The sequence below is a fragment of the Lissotriton vulgaris genome, chromosome 1_1, assembly GCF_964263255.1.
Source record: "Lissotriton vulgaris chromosome 1_1, aLisVul1.2, whole genome shotgun sequence".
In the NCBI taxonomy this organism is placed as follows: Eukaryota; Metazoa; Chordata; class Amphibia; order Caudata; family Salamandridae; genus Lissotriton; species Lissotriton vulgaris.
The window spans coordinates 5999517-6018058 of NC_141685.1; the positions used below are offsets into that span (position 1 = coordinate 5999517).

Genomic DNA, 18542 nt, shown 5'->3' on the forward strand with positions numbered 1-18542 from the left:
CACCCAGCCCCTGCCCCTCACAAACCAGACAGTTAATTCACAAACAGGCCAAGGCACACAGAAAGTTCAGACAAGAGAACAGCTACTTTCTAAAAGTGCTGTTCTCAAACACAGAATTTAAAAAAAACTTTCCTAAAAGATGTGTTATTAAATTCTGAGTTCAGGGGTACCAGACTTTTATGTCCTATCTTGCTCCTATGGGAAGATATGCTTGTAGCCACTGTAGCCAGCATTCCCCATGATAGCCTAAGGGGCAAGATAGCCTTACAATAGTGAAAAACGAAAATGGCTGTAGTTCACTACCAGAGCATGTTACCTACGCTGGGACATGCTCTACCTTTCATATACACTGCACCCTGCCCAGGGGTGTACCTAGTGCCTTCCATAGGGATGTCCAATGTGTACAGAAAGGGATGGGCTCGGCCTGGTCAGTGGAGACACTGGCCAGGTTGACATGGCAGTTCACAGACAGCACACAGGCAGGGGCAGGCCTGAGACACCATTTTAGGGCTACTCATGTGGGTGGCACAATCAGTGCTGCAGTCCCACTAGTAGCATTTGAGTCTCCTGCCCTGGCACACTCATTGCACTTTACTAGGGACTTCCTGGTGACACAAATATGCCAATCATGGATAACCAATCACAATAACAATTTACACAGGGAGCACTTGCACTTTGACACTGATCAGCAGTGGCAAAGTGCCCAAAACATCTATACCAGCAAAAACGAAATCAAGCACAGCATTAAAAATACAGGAGACAGGGGAAACCACGCCAAAGATGCCAGGTCTAACACAATCACTACAATGATAGGGATTTTCTCCTGTGTGTGTTCGCTGATGTTTTTGTAGGTTTGATAATTGACTAAAGCTCTTCCCACTTTCATTGCACTTGAATGGTTTTTCTCCTGTGTGAGTTCGCTGATGATACCTTAATGCTGAAGAGAAGCGAAAACTACTGTCACATTCACTGCAATGATTGGGTTTTTACCCTGTGTGTGTTCGCTGATGTGTTTGAAGGCTTGATAACTCACTAAAGCACTTTGCACATTCACTGCACTTGAATGGTTTTTCCCCTGTGTGTGTTCGCTGATGACTTTGTAGCTCTAATAATCGACTAAAGCTCTTCCCACATTCACAGCATTTAAATGTTTTTCTCCTGTGTGAGTTTGCTGATGACGTCTTAATGCTGAAGAGAAGCTAAAATTACTGTCACATTCACTACAATGATAGGGTTTTTCCCCTGTGTGTGTTCGCTGATGACTTTGTAGGTCTGATAATCGACTAAAGCTCTTCACACATTCACTGCAGTTGAATGGTTTTTCCCCTGTGTGTGTTCGCAAATGAGTTTGAAGGTTTGATAACTGACTGAATCTCTTCACACATTCACAGCACTTGAATGGTTTTTCCCCTGTGTGTGTACGCTGATGTCTTTGTAGAAAAGATAATCGACTAAAGCTCTTCCCACATTCATTGCACTGTAATGACTTTTCCCCTGTGTGTGTTTGATTATGTCTTTGAAGGTGTGATAACTGACTAAAGCACTTTGCACATTTACTACACTTGAATCCTCTGTGAGTTTGCTGATGATGCCTTAATGCTGAAGAGAAGCAAAAACTACTGTCACATTCACTACAATGATAGGGTTTTTCCCCTGTGTGTGTTCGCAGATGACTTCGAAGGGCTGATGATCGACTAAAGCTCTTCACACATTCACTGCATTTAAAAGGTTTTTCCCCTGTGTGTGTTCGCTGATGACTTTGAAGGTTAGATAACTCACTAAAGCTCTTCACACATTCACAGCACTTGAATGGTTTTTCTCCTGTGTGTGTTCGCTGATGACTTTGAAGGTGCGAAAACTGACTAAAGCTCTTCACACATTCACAGCACTTGAATGGTTTTTCGCCCGTGTGTGATCGCTGATGTCTTCGTAGAAGTGATAATCGACTAAAGCTCTTCCCACATTCATTGCACTTGAATGGTTTTTCTCCTGTGTGAGTTCGCAGATGATACCTTAATGCCGAAGAGAAGCGAAAACTACTGTCACATTCACTACAATGATAGGGTTTTTCCCCTGTGTGTGTTCGCTGATGTGTTTGAAGGCTTGATAACTGACTAAAGCACTTTGCACATTCATTGCACTTGAATGGCTTTTCCCCTGTGTGTGTTCGCTGATGTCTTTGAAGGCCTGATAACTCACTAAAGCACTTTGCACATTCACTGCAGTTGAATGGCTTTTCCCCTGTGTGTGTTTGATTATGTCTTTTAAGGTGTGATAACTGACTAAAGCACTTTGCACATTCACTGCACTTGAATGGCTTTTTCCCTGTGTGTGTTCGCTGATGACTTTGAAGGGTCGATAACTGACTAAAGCTCTTCACACATTCACAGCACTTGAATGGTTTTTCCCCTGTGTGTGATCGCTGATGTCTTCGTAAAAGTGATAATCGACTAAAGCTCTTCCCACATTCATTGCACTTGAATGGTTTTTCTCCTGTGTGAGTTCGCAGATGATACCTTAATGCCGAAGAGAAGCGAAAACTACTGTCACATTCACTACAATGATAGGGTTTTTCCCCTGTGTGTGTTCGCTGATGTCTTTGAAGGCTTGAGAACTGACTAAAGCACTTTGCACATTCATTGCACTTGAATGGCTTTACCCCTGTGTGTGTTCCCTGATGTCTTTGAAGGCCTGATAACTCACTAAAGCACTTTGCACATTCACTACACTTGAATGGCTTTTCCCCTGTGTATGTTCGCTGATGACTTTGAAGGTGCGATATCTGACTAAAGCTCTTCACACATTCACAGCACTTGAATGGTTTTTCCCCTGTGTGTGATCGCTGATGTCTTCGTAGTAGTGATAATCGACTAAAGCTCTTCCCACATTCATTGCACTTGAATGGTTTTTCTCCTGTGTGAGTTCGCAGATGATACCTTAATGCCGAAGAGAAGCGAAAACTACTGTCACATTCACTACAATGATAGGGTTTTTCCCCTGTGTGTGTTCGCTGATGTGTTTGAAGGCTTGAGAACTGACTAAAGCACTTTGCACATTCATTGCACTTGAATGGCTTTTCCCCTGTGTGTGTTCCCTGATGTCTTTGAAGGCCTGATAACTCACTAAAGCACTTTGCACATTCACTGCACTTGAATGGCTTTTTCCCTGTGTGTGTTCGCTGATGACTTTGAAGGTGCGATAACTGACTAAAGCTCTTCACACATTCACAGCACTTGAATGGTTTTTCCCCTGTGTGTGATCGCTGATGTCTTCGTAGAAGTGATAATCGACTAAAGCTCTTCCCACATTCATTGCACTTGAATGGTTTTTCTCCTGTGTGAGTTCGCATATGATACATTAATGCCGACGAGAAGCGAAAACTACTGTCACATTCACTGCAATGATAGGGTTTTTCCCCTGTGTGTGTTCGCTGATGTGTTTGAAAGCTTGAGAACTGACTAAACCTCTTCCCACATTCATTGCAGTTGAATGGCTTTTCCCCTGTATGTGTTTGATTATGTCTTTGTAGGTCTGATAATCGACTAAAGCTCTTCCCACATTCATTACACTTGAATGTTTTTTGTCCTGTGTACGTGTACTGATGAAGCTTGGGTAGTGCTAACAAATGAAAGCTCTTGCTGCATGTGTGTGATTCTTCTTTCTTGGTTAGTGTCTGTGGGTCGGGTATATATTTGTCTACATCCCATGACTGCATTTCCTGATGGGCCAACATGGCTGATAAAGCATTTGTGTTTTTCTCACACACTTTATATGTGTGCAGTATTTTGCATGTTTGATTTCAGTTTTAACAATAAAATGCAATAGCCACCAGATATTTGCCACACTCCTAATACGTAGGTGTCTTTGTAGGCGATTGTGCCTTTAGATTGGATTATGGCTATGCATGCTTGCGGGTAAAGCTGTATCTTCCTTCTGGCTGGTGCAGATTAGGACAGTCTGTTGTATTGTAGATATAAGAACTCCTCTTTCCTTTATACGTCAGTTGTCTGGCTCTGCTCTGTTGTGCTTTTCTCTGGTTACTGTGGTTTGGCCAGAAAGAGTTTACAATACACCACGAGCACGGAATGATGGCTTGTCATCATTTTAGAAAACAGAGCACTGTGGTAATCACATCATACCAATCCCATGATCAAAGCTCGTGTTGGACACTTGTTTATACAGGAGGCGGTTTGTCATTGTTGTTGCCTTAATTTTCCTTAGGTCATTTCTTTGTCTTGTGGCGTGGAGGTGCACAGCTCAGACTCTTACAATCACTGAACTACCCTTGATGCTTCATCCAGGATCTGCGTGCAGGTTCTTCTGTCATCGACTGCGCTGATGTTTTCCTGAATACTGTAGCTCATTATTTCTGCTGTTATTGAATATTTACCGCATTCGCTTCATTATTGAAGGTCATTTCACACATTCAAGGCTTGTTTTCTGTTGGATGTAAAGATATCTAAAATTACTGAATTGAAACATAATGGAATAAGAATTCATAATGTTCAACAGGTTGTAAAAGACATTTCAGGGGAGATTTACCAAATCTACACGCAAAAAAGTGGAACCCGCCCTCCCCCCAGTGAGGCTGCGATGCGTTGAGTGACAGGGAGGGAGCAGGAGAGCAACATATTTTCAAAGATATGGCTCTCTCCTTCCCTTTCCCTTGCGCTGGCACTGATTACAGCAGCCCTGTGTCATGAACACACCTTAGCACCAGAGTGCTTGTAGTGTAGTTCCTATATCCCTGATAGGCTCTGCGCATTGGAATAATATACACTACAGTTTTAGCATAGGAGTGCTCCTATCGAATACAATAAACTTAATTACTTGTGTGTGCCAGCTAACTCAGAGGTCACTAAAAACTTCTCGAAATTACATGAAGGGATTTGTTTCTGACAACCGCATAAACATGACAACTTTGTTTACCTTTAGAATCGGAACAGTCTCAGAATCGTGAAAACAATAGATAACAGTTTCACTCAGTCAATCATGCATGCTTCATTTCTACAGAGTTGTAGACAGAAATAGATAGATGGGCGTTTCAATAAAAAGGGTTTATTGAACAGTCTTATTTCTCGTGCAAGAGATATGAACTGCTACAATCGTATGTCAGAATGCAAAGTATAAAACGTACAGTGTTAGCAGTAGGATTAGATAATACTGCAATAGCATGGTTTGTAGCTATGACATATATTCATAAAAATACATACATAAATAACACAGGCTAAAATGTGAATAATCATCTGGTGCTTCTAAATATTTCTACCCCAGTGTACCTAACCTAAGTGTAGTACGAGGTAAGAAGTAGGTGCTCTAAAGTATAGCTAGCTATAGTTTAGTTTGCCATAGTTGCCAAGAGTCCCTCTAGGTTCTAGCCTGCTTGATACCTTAGAATGAGAGAGGTTGGAATCTCTTTGAAGGTCTCGATCTTCTAATACCCCGCAAGGGGAATCAGAAACCAATGGAGCTGGATTCTCTGCCAGGAGGATGACAGCGTCTGGTCAGTGCGTCAGGCAGGGATTCGTACTTCCTTCCAAACTTGCCGTAGAGAGCCAGAGTATACAGCTGTATCTTGCTATTGTAAGTGAAGGTATGTTTACACCTTGAAGGTGTTTAGGAATGGCAGTATTGACGTAAAAGTCAGGCATAGGAATGTCATGAATGAACCCCTAAGGAATAGATGTTCATACATAATAAATGTGTTCTTGGAGTAATCAATAATCCAAGCAAGGAGAAATCCTAAAAGCTTAAGTCTGGTTTTTCAAGAACTCGTTGTGACGTAAATAGGCGGATGTAGGTGACCATGCCTATATTTGGTTTGTATGGATAATACCTAAATAAGGGTAAGATTTCTATGCCTATATAAGGATATTGCGAATTGTGCCTATATAAGGGCGTAAATCGGAAAACCTATATGCGGTATCTAAATCGACTGACAACACGCTAGGATGTTTGTGTGTGTGAGTCAAGCATAGGCTTTGTACAGGAAGGACACCCTTTCTGTACACAATACTATGCCTAGACATGAGGGAAGGCTTTTCCCACTTTGTATCTGTGTTGCACAGTGCAGCATGCATGCAAAGTCAGAAAAGGAAGGAAAAATTTAAGCATTCTCCTTCCTTGAGCCTAGTTTAAAAGGGTGAAGTTTTCTCACGCTAAACACCATCTACTGTATTTGGTAAATTGGGTTTAGCGTGAGAAAGCATGGATGGTTGCACGGGAACGCCCATGCATCACCCTTGGCAGGCCCCCGTGGTGCAAAGTAATGCGAAGCAGTGCTATGCGATTCTTCACATTACTTTTACGTTATTTGCTGGAAAGAAAATTAGGAAAAAAGATTTTGCGCTGTTTAGTGCCACTTTTGTGATGCAAACACGGCAAAAAATCTTAGTAAATCTTCACCTTATTCTTTACCGCCTTTGAAACTTACCAAGGAATATTTCATCAAACACAGATATTTAGCTTAAAGTTCTGTTGATTGGGTGACATCTTATTAATGCCTGAAAAGGAGGTGATTTACCAGTGTTCACAGAGTAACTGAGCAAAGTAAGGGCACTCATGGAGCACCCAAGTGCTTGAGGTTTTGCTTAAGATAGACGCATATGATCAAGATTTAATTTAAACAACAATAGATTTTAGAAAAAGAGGTGGATCGGGCGGTGCTGTAAAATTTCCGGTAACTCTTCACGAAGTATACAACAAAAGTAACTCCAGTCACACACTTCTCGTTCCTTTCCTATTCACTTAACATCATCTCAAATGCCAACTCCTGTCTTTACCTCGCTGTTCATAAGTCACCTTTGACACTTTCAACAGCTCCCTTGGTTCAAGCATTTCTGGTTTCTTCTAACCTGGAAGATTGGAACATTATTGTGGTTTGAGGGGGGTTTCCTATCACCATAACATCTGTCCATCTCCCTGAAACTAGTGCAGCTTACAGAGCCTGGTTCTGGCCTGAAAGACAACTTTAAAAAGCAAGTCTTCAGTTCTTCTTAAAGTAGATGCAGCTCATTCCAGGGCTTTTGAGTAAAACAGAGAGAGGGGTTCACTGTAAGGCCCGTCCTTTACATTATAAGGCAAACAAACCTTTATTCAAAAAATAAGGAGATACATGCGCAGGGCAACAACCACCATGGCCGGCCGCAAAGACAATAAATAGGAACAGGAGAAACGTAGGTCGATCAACAATCAGGATATTCCGAGATATTCCAGACGTGGCTGTAAGGTCCGTAACACAGGATAGGAGGTTTTCATTTTAAATTTAAGAGAAAAGTAGGGGCTGCAACAACAAGGACATCACACCTTACAGGAGAAATACACAAAAGAGACGAGGGGGGACGTACCCCACTTACAGTCGGAGACAGGCTTTGACTCCAGCAACTATGAAATCTAGGCGGCCGCGGCGGCCGAACTGGGTAGCAGGCGACACTGCAGAAAGCAACGTTGCTAAGTATCATCCCAGAAAGCCCACCTCCCAAGGACAGAGACACAGAGGCATGTTGAGATGCCAGCAGAAGAAAAAAGGTGTAAGACCAAGAGACAGCCAACCCTACTAAAGAGGAAAAGACCCTCCCAAAGCCGGAAAAGAGCGATAGGGACCATAGAACAAAACAAACTAAAATAACAAACCCCCCCCGCACCCGCCACCCTGCACCCCTGTAATGGCTACGGCCTAACCCACTAACAGTGTGCCTGTCGCCCCGGAACTGCCCCACAGAAGGGAAGAGATAAAAGAAGTGGAGGAGGAGAGAGACAGACACTCCCGGACACCCGCTACCCCCCGCCGGCAGTGACCTCCCTAAGGCACAATCATCGTCAATCAAAGCAAACATTTGGCAGTAACACGGGGAGGACAGTCACCAATAAGAACCCCCCCACCCCAGCGCCCGGTGAGATACTCGGTGCAATCCCGGCAAAAAATGAACTGAGCAATCCCAGAAAAGTAAAAGTCAACCCTGAAAGGATCACGGGGAGACCTATCGCCAGAGTCACAGCAAACGCGATCAGGAAAAGAGTCTTAGGTAGTCCAAGGCAGTGGCGAGGAGCAAGAACAAGACAAAGTTGGAATCAGCCCTGACCAGTGCGAATCCTTCCCGTGGCACGCGCCAACCAAGCCACAGCCGACCAGAGGCAGACAAAGCGTCCACGGCAGTCCGAGGCACTGAAGATGGAACAAAGTTCGAACACAAAATGGCGGCCTCCGCCGTACAGACGGGCCAGGATGAAGAAGAACGGCAGTCCCTTACGACAGGACCCTGAGACTCGGCGTTGACGATCAGGACCTCCAGCGATGATACTCCATTGAATAGGAAACGTGAGGGGAAGACCAGGCACTGTGACGGGTAAAGGAGAAGTGGGGCGGAAAACTTCCAAATGGGCAAAGTCAAGCTGCCGCTCGGGAACCTTAAAATGGCGGGTCAAATCGCTCGACCGGACCACAAAGTGCTGTTTAGGTGTCGCAGCGTCAGTGGCCGGCCGCGAGCAGACATCGTCCAGCTTTGCCGCCAGAGAGACATACGTGACGGTGAATTGGGAGCGGAGTGCCCCAATTGCTGCCATTACGGATCTCAACGAAAGTGCGCCATCAGTCCCCTCCATCCCGGGGCCCAGGGGACGGAGGGGGATACGATCTCCAGACCACATCACTGGGCTTCAGGCACACATTCAGACGATCTCGACAACAGGGGCGCCCCGAACTGGCACGCTCAACACAGTCACCGGCTGCGGGAGCAGCCCGTCAACCCTGGACCGGGAAACAGGGGTCCGGGCACACAGCCCCCAGCCACGGCTCAGGAGGATCACAGCACGTCACGATGCCTCATCCCTGGCACCCTCCATCAACGAAGCCACAAATCGGAAATGCAAAGAATTATTCGAATCCGGAAGACCGGCCACGATCTGGGTCCCCACTCGGATGGTTCAGGAATCGAGGTCCCGGCGGCAGCCCTGGAGTAGGCTGAAGATGGGACACGACATAACTCCGTCGCCGAATAAGGTAGGAAGTCCGGGATGGCACGGTTGGCATCAGGCAACCTTCATGCACCCAGGCATAGGGCGTGGGTAGAGGATAGACAACAGGATAGACGAGCCGCCGGCGGAGGTCGATGGAGCCGGGAGCTTATGCGGCCATCTTGGTTCGCAACGTAGCTCCTCCCCCCTGTGGATTATTCTTATCGTTTTTGGTCTTTTGGTAAATATATAGAAAATAAACTTATATTTATAAATATACAACCTGTGTGGTGTCAATTTGTAGTGTTGTCACTTGATTACTGCATGTGTTCACAAATGCTTTACATACTGCCTCTGAGATAAGCCTGTCTGCTCGTGCCAAGTTACCAAGGACATGAGCAGGGGTTATTTTAGGAGGGTACCCCCTTACCCTGACTAGAGGATAGTGTCCCTATTTGTCACAAGTACCTACCTGTGCCGACTAGAGACCCCCAATTCTAACATGTGCCTTGTGCAGATCTTCCTTTCTAGGCAGGACTTCTGTCAGCTGCGCCATGTGCAGTTTTTTTGCATCATACCAACTTACCTATGCACTGTTTCTGACCCTACGACATCTCTGGCAGACATGTTGTGCTGTCTGTTGCTACATAAATAGGAAATAGATTGGTCCTGCAGGAAGAGTGCAGTGTCCTTGCAGTCAGATGCACTTGATTGGGATAAAAGGTACCATGTTTGTTAGAAAAGCTGCAACTATTAGAATATTAACATACCAAGAGCAGCACATACAGTGCAATAACACTAGAAAAAAGTGATGCAAACAATGCAATAACACAGGCCAGGCACGAGGAGAATCTGAGGCAAACAATACAATAACACAAGCCAGGCACTAGGAGAATCTGAGGCAAACAATGCAATAACACAGACCAGGCGTTGGGAGAATCTGACGCAAACAATGCAATAAAACAGGCCAGGCATGAGGAGAATCTGACGCAAACAATGCAATAACACAAGCCAGGCATTAGGAGAATCTGGTGCAAACAATGCAAAAACACAGGCCAGGCACTAGGAGAATCTGGTGCAAACAATGCAAAAACACAGGCCAGGCACTAGGAGAATCTGACGCAAACAGTGCAATAACACAGGCCAGCCACAAGGAGAATTTGACGCAAACAATGCAATAACACTAGCACCAGCATGAGGAAAATCTGATACAAACAATGCAATAACACAGGCCAGGCACAAGGAGAATCTGATGCAAACAATACAAGAACACAGGCCAGGCACGAGGAGAAAATGACGCAAAGAATGCCATAAAACAGGCCAGACATGAGGAGAATCTGATGCAAACAATGTTATTACACAGACCAGGCTTTGGCAGAATCTGATGCAAACAATGAAATAACACAAGCCATTCAAGAGGAGAATCTGATGCAAACAATGCAGTAACACAGGCCGGACACGTGGAGAATCTGATGCAAACAAAGCAATAACACAAGTCAGGTACTAGGAGAATCTGACGACAACAATGCAATAACACAAGCCAGGCACTAGGAGAATCTGATGCAAACAATGCAATAACACAAGCCAGGAACTAGGATAATATGAGGCAAACAATTCAATAACACAGGCCGGACACTTGGAGAATCTGATGCGAACGATGCAATAACACAGGCCAGGCACTAAGAGAATCTGACGCAAACAATGCAATAACACAAGCCAGGCACTAGGAGAATCTGATGTAAACAATGCAATAACACAAGCCAGGAACTAGGATAATCTGAGGCAAATAATGCAATAACACAGACAAGGCACAAGGAGAATCTGATGCATACAATGCATTAACACGGGCCAGGCACGAGGAGAATCTGATGCAAATAATTCAATAACACAGGCCAGGCACGAGGAGAATCTGATGCAAACAATGCAATAACACAGGACAGGCACGAGGAGAATCTGACACAAACAATGCAATAACACAAGCCAGGCACAAGGAGAATCTGATGCAAACAATGCAATAACAGAGGCAAGGCACGAGGAGAATCTGATGCAAACAATGCAATAACAGAGGCAAGGCACGAGGAGATTCTGATGCAAACAATGCAATAACACAAGCCAGGCACTAGGAAAATATGATGTAAACAATGCCATAACACAGAGCAGGCACTAGGATTTATGCAAACGATGCAATAACACATGCCAGGCACTCGGAGAATCTGAAGCAAACAATGCAATAACACAGGCCAGGCACTAGGAGAATCTGACACAAACAATGCAATAACACAGGCCAGGCGCTAGGAGAATCTGATGCAAACAATGCAATAACACAAGCCACGCACAAGGAGAATCTGACACAAACAATGCAATAACACAGGCCAGGCACTAGGATTGATGCAAACAAGGCAACAACACAGCCCGGACACTAGGAGAATCTGATACAAACAATGCAATAACACAGGCCAGGCACGAGGAGAATCTGACGCAAACAATGCAATATCACTAGCACCAGCATGAGGAAAATCTGCTGCAAACAATGCAATAAGACAGACCAGGCACAAGGAGAATCTGATGGAAACAATGCAATAACACAGGCCAGGCACGAGGAGAAAATGACGCAAAGAATGCAATAAAACAGGCCAGACAAGAGGAGAATCTAACGCAAACAATGTTATTACACAGACTAGGCTTTGGGAGAATCTGATGCAAACAATGCAATAACACAAGCCATTCAAGAGGAGAATCTGTAGCAAACAATGCAATAACACAGGCCAGGCATGATGAGAATCTGATGCAAACAATGCAGTAACACAGGCCGGACACGTGGAGAATCTGATGCAAACAATGCAATAACAAAAGCCAGGAACTACGAGAATCTGATGCAAACAATGCAAAAACACAAACCAGGCACTAGGAGAATCTGATGTAAACAATGCAATAACACAAGCCAGGAACTAGGAGAATCTGAGGCAAATAATGCAATAACACAGACCAGGCGTTGGGAGAATGTGACTCAAACAATGCAATAACACAGGCCAGGCACTAGGAGAATCCGATGCAAACAATGCAATACCAAAAGCCAGGAACTAGGAGAATCTGAGGCAAACAATGCAATAACACAGGCCAGGCACTATGAGAATCTGATGCTAACAATGCAATAACACAGGCCAGGCATGAGGAGAATCTGACGCAAACAATGCAATAACACAGGCCAGGCACGAGGAGAATCTGATGCAAATAATGCAATAACACAGGCCAGGCACGAGGAGAATCTGATGCACACAATGCAATAACACAGGCCATGCAAGAGGAGAATCTGATGCAAACAATACAATAACACAGGCCAGGCACTAGGAGAACCTGACACAAACAATGCAATAACACAGGCCAGGCGCTAGGAGAATCTGATGCAAACAATGCAATAACACAAGCCACGCACAAGGAGAATCTGACACAAACAATGCAATAACACAGGCCAGGCACTAGGACTGATGCAAACAAGGCAACAACACAGCCCGGACACTAGGAGAATCTGATGCAAACAATGCAATAACACAAGCCAGGCACAAGGAGAATCTGATGCAAACAATGCAATAACACAGGCAAGGAACTAGGATTGATGCAAACATCGCAATAACACAGGCCAGGCACTATGAGAAGCTGATGCAAACAATGCAATAACACAGGCCAGGCACTAGGTTAATCTGATGCAAACAATGCAATAACACAGGCCAGACACAAGGAGAATCTGACACAAACAATGCAATAACACAGGCCAGGAACTAGGATTGATGCAAACAATGCAATAACACAGGCCAGGCACTATGAGAATCTGATGTAAACAATGCAATAACACAGGCCAGGCACTAGGAGAATCTGACGCTCAAAATGCAAAAACACAGAACAAGCACTAGAAGAATCTCTTGGACACATTGCAATAAAACAGGCAAGGCACGAGGAGAACATGATGCAAACAATGCAATAGCACAGGCGAGGCACTATGAGAATCTGACACAAACAATGCAATAACACAGGCTGGGCACTAGGATTGATGCAAACAATGCAACATCACAGGCCGGACACTAGGAGAATCTGATGCAATTAATACAATAACACAAGCCAGGCACTAGGAGAATCTGATGTAAACAATGCAATAACACAAGCCAGGAACAAGGACAATCTGATGCAAACAAAGCAATAACACAGGCGAGGCACGAGGAGAATCTGATGCAAACAATGCAATAACACAAGCCAGGCACTAGGAAAATCTGATGTAAACAATGCCATAACACAGAGCAGGCACTAGGATTGATGCAAACAATGCAATAACACAAGCCAGGCACTCGGAGAATCTGAAGCAAACAATGCAATAACACAGGCCAGGCACTAGGAGAATCTGACACAAACAATGCAACAACACAGGCCGGACACTAGGAGAATCTGATGCAAACAATGCAATAGCACAAGCCAGGCACTCGGAGAATCTGAAGCAAAAAATGCAATCACACAGGCAGGCACTAGGAGAATCTGACACAAACAATGCAATAACACAGGCGAGGAGCTAGGAGAATCTGATGCAAACAATGCAATAACACAAGCCACGCACAAGGAGAATCTGACACAAACAATGCAATAACACAGGCCAGGCACTAGGATTGATTCAAACAAGGCAACAACACAGCCCGGACACTAGGAGAATCTGATGCAAACAATGCAATAACACAAGCCAGGCACATGGAGAATCTGACGCAAACAATGCAATAACACGCGCAAGGAAGTAGGATTGATGCAAACAATGCAATAACACAGGCCAGGCACTAGGTTAATCTGATGCAAACAATGCAATAACACAGGCCAGGCACAAGGAGAATCTGACGCAAACAATGCAATAACACAGGCCAGGAACTAGGAGAATTTGACGCTCAAAATGCAATAACACAGGCCAGGCACTAGGAGAATCTCTTGGACACATTGCAATAACACAGGCAAGGCACGAGGAGAACCTGATGCAAACAATGCAATAACACAGGACAGGCACAAGGAGAATCTGATGCAAAAAATGAAAAACACAAGCTAGGCACAAGGAGAATCTGACACAAACAATGCAATAGCACAGGCCAGGTACTAGGATTGATGCAAACAATGCAATAACACATACCAGGCACTATGAGAATCTGATGCAAACAATGCAATAACACAGGCCAGGCACTAGGAGAATTTGACGCTCAAAATGCAATAACACAGGCCAGGCACTAGGAGAATCTCTTGGACACATTGCAATAACACAGGCAAGGCACGAGGAGAACCTGATGCAAACAATGCAATAACACAGGCGAGGCACTAGGAGAATCTGACACAAACAATGCAATAACACAGGCCAGGCACTAGGATTGATGCAAACAATGCAACATCACAGGCCGGACACTAGGAGAATCTGATGCAAACAATACAATAACACAAGCCAGGCACTAGGAGAATCTGATGTAAACAATGCAATAACACTAGCCAGGAACTAGGAGAATCTGAGGTAAACAATGCAATAACACAGACCAGGCATTGGGAGAATGTGACTCAAACAATGCAATAACACAGGCCAGGCACTAGGAGAATCTGATGCAGACAATGCAATAACACAAGCCACGAACTAGGAGAATCTGAGGCAAACAATGCAATAACACAGACCAGGCGTTGGGAGAATGTGACTCAATCAATGCAATAACACAGGCCAGGCACTAGGAGAATCTGAGGCAAACAATGCAAAAACACTGGCCAGGCACGAATAGAATCTGATACATACAATGCATTAACACGGGCCCGGCACAAGGAGAATCTGATGCAAACAATGCAATAACACAAGCCAGGCACCAGGAGAATCTGACACAAACAATGCAATAACACAGGCCAGGCACGAGGGGAATCTGATGCAAACAATGCAACAACACAAGCCAGGCACTAGGAAAATCTGATGTAAACAATGCCATAACACAGAGAAGGCACTAGGATTGATGCAAACAATGCAATAAAACATGCCAGGCACTCGGAGAATCTAAAGCAAACAATGCAATAACACAGGCCAGGCACTAGGAGAATCTGACACAAACAATGCAATAACACAGGCCAGGCACTAGGAGAATCTGACACACACAATGCAATAACACAGGCCAGGCACTAGGAGAATCTGATGCAAACAATGCAATAACACAGGCCAGGCACTAGGATTGATGCAAACAATGCAACAACACAGGCCGGACACTAGGAGAATCTGACGCAAACAATGCAATAACACAAGCCAGGCACAAGGAGAATCTGACGCAAACAATGCAATAACACAGGCGAGGAAATAGGATTGATGCAAACAATGCAATAACACAGGCCAGGCACTATGAGAATCTGATGCAAACAATGCAATAACACAGGCCAGTCACTAGGAGAATCTGACGCAAACAATGCAATAACACAGGCCAGGCACAAGGAGAATCTGACACAAACAATGCAATAACACAGGCCAGGACCTATGAGAATCTGATGCAAACAATGCAATAACACACCCCAGGCACTAGGAGAATCTGACGCAAACAATGCAATAACACAGGCCAGGCACAAGGAGAATCTGATGCAAACAATGAAAAACACAAGCCAGGCACAATGAGAATATGACACAAACAATGCAATAACACAGGCAAGGAACTAGGATTGATGCAAACAATGCAATAACACAGGCCAGGCACTATGAGAATCTGATGCAAACAATGCAATAACAGACCCCAGGCACTGGGATAATCTGAGGCAAACAATGCAATAACACAGGCCAGGCACAAGGAGAATCTGATGCAAACAATGAAAAACACAAGCCACGCACAAGGAGAATCTGACACAAACAATGCAATAACACAGGCCAGGAACTAGGATTTATGCAAACAATGCAATAACACAGGCCAGGCACTATGAGAATCAGACGCAAACAATGCAATAACACAGGCAAGGAACTAGGATTGATGCAAACAATGCAATAACACAGGCCAGGCACTAGGAGAATCTGACGCAAACAATGCAATAACACAGTCACGGAACTAGGATTGATGGAAACAATGCAATAACACAGGCCAGGCACTAGGAGAATCTGACACAAACAATGCAATAACACAGGACAGGAACTATGAGAATCTGATGCAAACAATGCAATGACACACCCCAGGCACTAGGAGAATCTGACACAAACAATGCAATATCATAGGCCAGGCACGAGGAGAATCTGATGCAAACAATGCAATAACAAAGGCGAGGCACGAGGAGAATCTGACACAAACAATGCAACAACACAAGCCAGGCACTAGGAAAATCTGATGTAAACAATGCCATAACACAGAGCAGGCACTAGGATTGATGCAAACAATGCAATAACACATGCCAGGCACTCGGAGAATCTGAAGCAAACAATGCAATAACACAGGCCAGGCACTAGGAGAATCTGACACAAACAATGCAATAACACAGGCCAGGAGCTAGGAGAATATGATGCAAACAATGCAATAACACAGGCCAGGCACTAGGTTAATCTGATGCAAACAATGCACTAACACAGGCCAGGCACAAGGAGAATCTGACGCAAACAATGCAATAACACAGGCCAGGAACTATGAGAATCTGATGCAAACAATGCAATAACACAGGACAGGCACAAGGAGAATCTGATGCAAAAAATAAAAAACACAAGCCAGGCACAAGGAGAATCTGACACAAACAATGCAATAACACAGGCCAGGTACTAGGATTGATGCAAACAATGCAATAACACAGACCAGGCACTATGAGAATCTGATGCAAACAATGCAGTAACACAGGCCAGGCACTAGGAGAATTTGACGCTCAAAATGCAATAACACAGGCCAGGCACTAGGAGAATCTCTTGGACACATTGCAATAACACAGGCAAGGCACGAGGAGAACCTGATGCAAACAATGCAATAACACAGGCGAGGCACTAGGAGAATCTGACACAAACAATGCAATAACACAGGCCAGGCACTAGGATTGATGCAAACAATGCAACATCACAGGCCGGACACTAGCAGAATCTGATGCAAACAATACAAAAACACAAGCCAGGCACTAGGAGAATCTGATGTAAACAATGCAATAACAAAAGCCAGGAACTAGGAGAATCTGAGGCAAACAATGCAATAACACAGACCAGGCGTTGGGAGAATGTGACTCAAACAATGCAATAACACAGTCCAGGCACTAGGAGAATCTGAGGCAAACAATGCAAAAACACTGGCCAGGCACGAAGAGAATCTGACACATACAATGCATTAACACGGGCCCGGCACAAGGAGAATCTGATGCAAACAATGCAATAACACAGGCCAGGCACAAGTAGAATCTGATGCAAGCAATGCAATAACACAAGCCAGGCACCAGGAGAATCTGACGCAAACAATGCAATAACACAGGCCAGGCACAAGGAGAATCTGATGTAAACAATGCAATAACACAGGCGAGGCATGAGGAGAATCTGACGCAAACAATGCAACAACACAAGCCAGGCACTAGGAAAACCTGATGTAAACAATGCCATAACACAGAGCAGGCACTAGGATTGATGCAAACAGTGCAATAACACATGCCAGGCACTCGGAGAATCTAAAGCAAACAATGCAATAACACAAGCCAGGCACTAGGAGAATCTGACACAAACAATGCAATAACACAGGCCTGGCACTAGGAGAATCTGACACACACAATGCAATAACACAGGCCAGGCACTAGGAGCATCTGATGCAAACAATGCAATAACACACGCCAGGCACAAGGAGAATCTGACACAAACAATGCAATAACACAGGCCAGGCACTAGGATTGATGCAAACAATGCAACAACACAGGCCGGACACTAGGAGAATCTGATGCAAACAATGCAATAACACAGGCCAGGCACTATGAGAATCTGATGCACTCGATGTTTACAACACTTCCCAGCCTCTGAGCTCGATACTCCAGCCTACCCGCCCCGGTCCGACTCGGTAGCCAATACCGTTGTGCGGAGGGCGGGGCAGGCAAGAGCCAGACGCCCACAGGAAGTAGAGCGGTTAGCGCTCTAGCTGTTCACAATCAGAGGGCTATTTAGCCCCTCGTCGGCTCAAACGCGCAGCGGTTGAGCGCAGCGGGCGCCTTAGACGGCGCCTAAGACCAGCCAAAGACCTGCCCGTCTGCGCCCGTCCGCGACAGAACGGGACCAGGGGCCTTGGCGGTTATGTGTAATCCACAGTCTTCCAGACTTACTTACTCCTCAACAACGCTTCGGAGTTTACAAGTGAGTCCTTCACATGCTTGCACTGTGGACTTTAACGTTACTCCTGAGGGCCCTTTCGCTTGCATTAAATGCAGAGCGGTATTTACCACCCAATGTCAGGATGTCAATGTCAAGGCAAACGTGTCTGCATGTTCTCCCCTCCCCAGTGTGAAGGATAAAACTGTATACACTGATAGTCTCACTGGAGGGAAAAACATTCTCTGCAACCTTAGATCCCTACCTAGACATACATCCGAGGTGTGGGATCTTGTTTCCACTACTCAGCCAGACTTCTGCTTTTGCA

The 18542-nt window shown here is 44.9% G+C and overlaps 1 protein-coding gene across 1 annotated transcript in view; it reads right to left on the reverse strand.

The window, feature by feature from the left end:
- Positions 1-529: 529 nt before the first annotated feature.
- LOC147736938 (uncharacterized) overlaps positions 530-18542 on the reverse strand; it is a 79273-nt gene continuing 61260 nt past the window's right edge. The window contains 2 exon segments of the mRNA XM_086953934.1: positions 530-1150; positions 1153-4440. Of these exon segments, the coding sequence (XP_086810060.1) occupies positions 654-1150; positions 1153-3733 (3078 nt within the window). The 5' untranslated portion in view covers positions 3734-4440 and the 3' untranslated portion in view covers positions 530-653.